Here is a 6,623-nt window from a genome sequence, read left to right on the forward strand (position 1 = left end):
CTGCTGTGTTTAATTAGCATTTAAATCTGTAAATATATATATATATATAAGGTCAAAGTAAACAAAGGCTACAACTGAACATCTAAACGCAATGCGAACCTGTCTAACATTTGATAGGATGTTAGATTAGTCATGTGACCTGGGCGTGGCTTTAGCTGATAGTGAGGTGGATGTTGTCGGACAGAAGAAACGCAGTTTCCCTTTGACGGTGTCTGACTAATTTATTCGTTTTAAATATTTTAGATATGGTAAGTTACAGTCACACGTTTGTGTTCACGACACTGTGCTGTTACAGTTCTAGCCATACAATCGCTCGGTGAAGTGAACGCATTTTGTCGATTTTGGAGTCGTATGCTCGGCTAACTTCTGTGCTAACTGACGTTTTAGCTAGCGAGATAATTAAGCGAGGTTTGGCTTGGAAAAGGCGCGCTCGCTGCTGGTAGCTAACATTAGCTGGAGCCAACTAACAGCTACGTTAAGTAGACGATGATTTATCACAACAGACTTTTGTCATGCGATTATTTTACTTTTTTTGTAGCTGCCGCATGTTGGATGGATCGAGGTTTTGCCACTTTCAAGCTAGCTAACGTCAAATGACAATGTAAACTACCACCAACTTAGCATATTTGTTGCCATGTTTGCCAGGATAGTTAGTGTCAACGTTAGCTACAGGAAAGTTAAAAAATTCTGTTCTCCGATGGTGAAATCGGCATTTGTGATTGATGTTCCTGCTGCTAATACACGCCTTTATTTGCTTTTAGCTTAGCTGCTTTACTCTGAATTTCCACAGTAATCACGCGAAAGCAGCGCCAGATAGCACAATCAAGTTCAAAACACGCAGGAGTCATCCAGTCTCATGAGCTTGTAGGTAGCTGTGCTTTACCATCGATTTTTCGTTGTTGGGCCAGAGAAAAAGTATGATTTAGCAAATTTTGGAGTATTTCCTGTCATGCAACTCAATAATTCCAATGTCGATTTATTGTCAGGATATCCACAAGCCCAGGAGCTGCAACCAGTTTTCACCTGCCCTGAAGTTGGCAAATGGCTACATTCTACCTGAGGGCAAGCTGACTCCCAACGCCCTCTTTGTTGGTGGGATTGACATGAAGGTAGTGTCAGATTATTACTACCTACTATTACTAAAACTATTGCCTGCATGTGACACAGATTAGAATTGGTTATGGCCACATTCAAAGAGAAAATCACATTTAATTTGATGATTTCAAAGCATGTTCATGTGTGAGAATAAGTGAAAAGAATCATAATTGGATCCTGGATGCACAGATCAAAAGACCAAAGCCATGGATCAGAAACTTGTGTGTGAAAACTTTTAAATATGTTAATGATTTGTAGGTAAAACTGCTGTTTTAGATATTTGTATTTACCGTTTTGAGCATGAAACTGACAGATGTCGAGTATATCCTCGAGTATAATAGCTTTTAAACCTGCTTGCTACCCACACATTTATAGGAATACAAATGTATTCATTTGTAAGTTTTAGTTTCTACTGTTTTCCATACCATAGCACCTTTGAATGTGTTTCCACTTAACCCCAGAAGATGGATGCTGTCATTGGACATTTATTATAATTGTATTCATATATTTATCTATTGAGGGAAACCTTGGTAATTCAGTTACTTCCATAATGATGTGTAACTTTGAACAGATTATAGTATACACATAAATTAGATCTCCTGCGTGGAAAAAAGTTAAAAAAACCCCGGTTGGACTGTACTTGAACTGCACATTGTGCACAGTACGCAAGTGCACTGCTTTGCTTTTCTTGATGGTCAAGTATAGCAGCTTAAATTGAGTTTTTCACTTGAAATTATTTCAACCTTCAGGTGAATGAAAATGAAATGCAGGACTTCTTTGCCAGATATGGGGCTGTTAAGGAAGTAAAAATTATCACGTACCGTGGAGGGATCTGCAAAGGGTGAGTTTTGCTGTTTAGAGTTAAATATTAAATACTTTATGCAGATTAGTTGACATATTAGTAGATTGGAAGGAAGAAGGAAGAAGGAATTTTAAGAGGCCGTGAAAAAATTTACAACTATCCCCTTTTGTATTATACTTTACTGCAGTCAGTTTAGGGAGACGTTCATGAAGCATGATTACAGTAATAGTTCTGAGTTTTTACATTTTCTTAAATAATATGTTCTCTGTATTTGTCAGTCAACCTGTGTGAGAGTGTTTGGGTGTAATCTGGGGAAGTGTTTATATGCATATCAGTTTTATGAATATTCATTAGCTTTCATAAATTGATTGAAGTTGTATTGTGGTTTTTTCTATATTTTGCATTACTATTGCATCAGGGTGTTTTTTAATTCTGAGTGTTTTGTGTGTTTCTAGGTATGGGTTTGTGTACTTCAATGAAGATGTCAACATTCAGTCAATCATTGAGGTGAGTGGATGTCTATCTGTGGATCTGTTGTTTTTTTCCCCCCGTCTTCTACTGAGAGTAATATTTCCTCTCAATATCTTTTTCCATAGCAACAGATCAGTTTTAAGGGTCGGAAACTCAAGCTGGGCCCTGCCATCATGAAGGAAAGGAGCTCTCGTATGTATTCTAATACACTTTATTGGGTGTTTGTTTGGCAGCAGAATACAATATGTTGCTAGTCAATGTATTATTTAATACCGTCATGTCATTTCTTTCGTCATCTAGGGTCCATGCCATCCCGCCTAGCTGGTCCAGCTCCTTGGATGACGCCCACTCAGTACTTCTACTGCGCCTGTTGCGCACCCGTGGGAGGGGGTGTGGCACAACCTCCAGCCATCTTCAATGGGGGCAGCCCCTATAATCAGGTAACTACACTACATAGACAAGCTATCAAGAATCTCATAACAAGCCAAGTCAGTACCCTGTGTGGCATTAGTAATGCTGTCACACACACCTTTTTTATTCTCTCATTTACACTCTGTAAAATAAAATGAACGTTATTTTCTCTGAGGGGAAGTGTGCTCATTATCACAGCCAAGAATAGAGGCACAAGGTGGAGAACAATCTATCAATTTGCTTTTCAATTTACCAGAAAGGATAAAAAAAAAAATAAGTCGGCTATGTGGTGATTGATGACATTCCTAATAATATCCGAGTTGGTGAATTATTCAGACAATACCAACTGTCAAAAACATTAGCAGGGATAGTGCAATCCTCGCAAAGACACCAACATGAGACACAGTTACTCATTGCTGTAGCCCTTCAGTCTGTTTCATTATTTCAATTATGTTTTCTTGACATCTGCTCAGCACTGTTTGCTGTATAAATTTAACTCTCCGTACTGTGGTTTAAGGTGTTCCTTCTGGCTCTTTTTACAGCCGTACTCCTACTCCAACATGGGAGGGGTCATGATCCCACAGATGCCAATGAACTACCAACAGAACCCCTATGCCTACCAGGTATGTGCACACACGCACACCAATTAGTCAACAGCATCCCGTGCCGGGTCTCCGAAGCACTGCCCATATGCTCCTGCATATGAGATGAAGGGTTCGGCCTGGCTTACATCCATGTGTCCCTGCCTACTCCACACACACACACACACACACACACACACACACACACACACACACACACACACACACCCTCCCATCTCCTCTAGAGGCGCGTCTGGGTTTGTCTGTTGCCCTCTGTTTGACCGCTGACCCCTCTTCCCCCCACACGCAGTACACTCCACCTCACTGGACGGCGGACCAGAGGACACGGCCTGTCAATCAGGTGACTGCATTTAGTGGGAATAGAAGCAGCTGTGAGCATTATTAAGTTTCAAAGCGACAGGCATCTCTTCTCATTTTAGATTAAGGCTGCAACTAATGATTATTTTTTATAATCAGTTGATCTGCTGTTTAAGGCAGATGGTTGGTAAGTTTTTCTTGAAGCATTTTTTGTTATATTTGTAGAAAATCTGTTCACATCCCAACAGCATTCAACAAATCATATTCTCTGACAAAAGAGAAAAAAATCCAGTTTCTGTGGCTGTTGCAGGCCTCTAATAAGCTGGTACAATTTTTCCATTCGGCCCATATGAAAAGATTGGACCGGCTATCCGTCTACTTAAATGCCTGCCTGCACGCACTCTGCCCGTGCACTCATTGCGCATGACTCAAGTCTTCCACAAGTCTTAGCAGATATATTGCTAAAGCTATTAGCAAGCTAGTTGCACAAGAATAGTAGAGAAAGCTCGGCCAAACTTTCCCAATACTGACATACTAGCTTAACAGCAGTGAGTACCAACAATAGTCATGTTTGTTGTTAATGTTTTTAATAATAATGTTTGCTGTTTTCTTACATGTAAGTGAGACATGCGATAGTTGGTTACAGTTAGTGAATGACAATGATGCGCTGCACTCAGTAGGCAGCCACTGTGTGCGTGTGTGGGGCAACAAATTCTCCACAAACTGCAGTGTTCATGCAGGCCACTAGATGGTGTTGTCTGGCCAGTGCTGACATCCTGAAGAATGGACCGTGTGTGCGGACCGTGTGTGCCAACAATTCTTAAAATCCCTAATCATACAATCATGTGTACGTTGAGCCCATTTTTGTGCCAGCTGTTTGTATCTTTGAAGCATCACCGTGAGATTGTTCTCATAAAGCTTTTTGTAATTTATTCTTCATTTCCAGAACTTTGTGGACTGTGGAGTCCAGACTATGCTGACTGTGCTGTAGTCCACAGCCTGCCAAGCCCCCCCACAAGGTAAAACAAAGAGCTGTCCTAGCAGGGATACAGTAGAGGGCCACGAGACACCTTTCTCAAGGAGGAGTAGGTTGATCAGTGCAAAATACTTGGGGTGTTGCGTTTGGTTGGGAGAAAACCCTGCATGCTGTTAGCCTTGCATTGTACATGGTTGCCTGTCCATATTTAGCTGTTTCACAATCACTTTGCTCCTCCTTTAACTAGTCATGCCAAGCATTAGTCCATTAATTTCCGTCCTCAGCGTCCCTTGTTCTCATTCTTTACTGCTGTAGCACAAACACACAGTAAACCTCAGGAATGTGGTTGATATCTGACCAACACAGCTTTTAAAATGCCTATCCCTTATTGGGTGTGTATTTGATTGCCTGTGATATTGTTTTCTGTTCCTCTGCTCCCATAGATACAGTGGCTGCAGTGAGTCAAAACGCAGACAGGATGACATCTTGATGTTACGGACGGCTGGAAGCAACCCAACTCCTCACACTGTTTTCAGAAAGCCTTCCTCTCTCCTCCTTTCTTTCAACTACTGAGACCCAGTTTAACACCAGACTGCAGGAGCTCTCCACTTTTGACTGTACTAGTTTGATCACAGTCACTTTGACCACAGGGATCCCTGTCGTGTGGTACAACCACTTTTAACCCACATGGATCACAGTAACATTCACACAAGAAGAGCAGAGCACCCTCACCTTACCAGCTGAATATATGGGCTCACTTTTTTCCTTTTCTTTTCTTTTCTTTTTTTTTTTTTTTTTGCTTTCCTTTGTGTCCCAAAAAAAGACTTTTAAGCTCACCCTTTGTGCCTATTTATATTTTATGTTTTATTATTTATTTTGGAGTTATTTTAAATGTTTGTTTGGTTTGACCTTTTATAGCTTCTGCAAGGGCTCTCTACAGAAAAAAAGGTTTGTTTATATGTATATATTTTGTAACAATGTCTTGCAATCTGGTTGTGTCGGCAATGGAGAGTGCTTCTTTAGCTCATCTGATTAAGAAATTTCATTAACTGGTCCACTACAGCATACGGACACTTTCATTCATTTCAAGCACTCGCATTTATTTTGCGGTCTATTTAATTGGGTGTCGCTTGGGGCATTAAATGAATGGCAATTTTGTCACATTTTAGTGCCTCATCAGTATCACGGATTTCTCGTCTTGGTCAAACGGCAGACTATTTCAAGTTCCTCTGAGATCTGTATTTTGCATTTCTAAACCGCCTCATCCTGTGACTGGTTCCAAGGACAATCACAACATCAATTTTTTTTCCCCATTACTTGTCAATCACCTTAAGTTTGGAGGATAAAAAAAGAAGTGCGAAAAGCAGTTTTAAGCCACTTTGCAAATGAAGGACATGATTGAATGTAACGTGCTCCCTGTTTCTTTGGGGAAACATTCACTGTACATGGTTTACTTTATACTAGTTGTTTTTTCTCAGCAGTTTGGGTTTTAATGTACTCGCAGGTGATCTTGCACAAAGCATTTTACTGACGTCGAATGAGTGAGAGATGATTCTTTTATAGATTTTCTTTCCAGCAAGTGCACTTCATTTGTCTTTTGTTAGATTTATACACTTAAAGAGCAGCTTTGTGTTCGGAGATGCACATTTTGGTATTTGGTGTGCACCACAGATTTCTTTTCTTCTTTATTTTATTTTTCACCCAGTTGCACATAGTTTTATTTGACCTCAGACGTGTGATTGTATTGATCGAATTGTTGTGTTCAGGGAGCCTGTGCCGCTGCACTGTTAGGTTTGGTTTGTTAAGTGTTCATGTTTGATTTTGTTTTGGAAAAATAAAAGTTGAAGTTTGTTATTTAAGCTCGTGAAGGTCTGAAGTTTTATTTGCATTATTTTGAACACCAGTTGCGCATTTTTAGGGGGATATTTTTAAAAAACTGGCTGTTTTATTTCACACTTTCTGTTATCGG

At 40.2% G+C, this 6,623-nt stretch overlaps 1 protein-coding gene across 2 annotated transcripts; it reads left to right on the forward strand.

Moving 5' to 3' along the window:
• Positions 1-141: 141 nt before the first annotated feature.
• On the forward strand, positions 142-5,188 carry dazl (deleted in azoospermia-like). Of its 2 annotated transcripts, XM_084380409.1 has the most exons (10): positions 142-248; positions 987-1,109; positions 1,845-1,936; positions 2,353-2,404; positions 2,494-2,560; positions 2,669-2,808; positions 3,322-3,402; positions 3,671-3,721; positions 4,625-4,697; positions 5,098-5,188. In XM_084380409.1, the coding sequence occupies exons 1-9, from the start codon at positions 246-248 to the stop codon at positions 4,667-4,669; spliced, it is 654 nt and encodes a 217-aa protein (XP_084236535.1). In that variant the 5' UTR covers positions 142-245; the 3' UTR covers positions 4,670-4,697; positions 5,098-5,188. The 2 variants fall into 2 exon arrangements, with proteins under 2 accessions (XP_084236535.1, XP_084236536.1); XM_084380410.1 differs by lacking the exon at positions 3,671-3,721.
• The last annotated feature ends 1,435 nt before the right edge of the window (positions 5,189-6,623 follow it).

This window comes from Pagrus pagrus (genome assembly GCF_965226575.1).
Source record: "Pagrus pagrus genome assembly, chromosome: 17".
NCBI classification, from domain to species: domain Eukaryota; kingdom Metazoa; phylum Chordata; class Actinopteri; order Spariformes; family Sparidae; genus Pagrus; species Pagrus pagrus.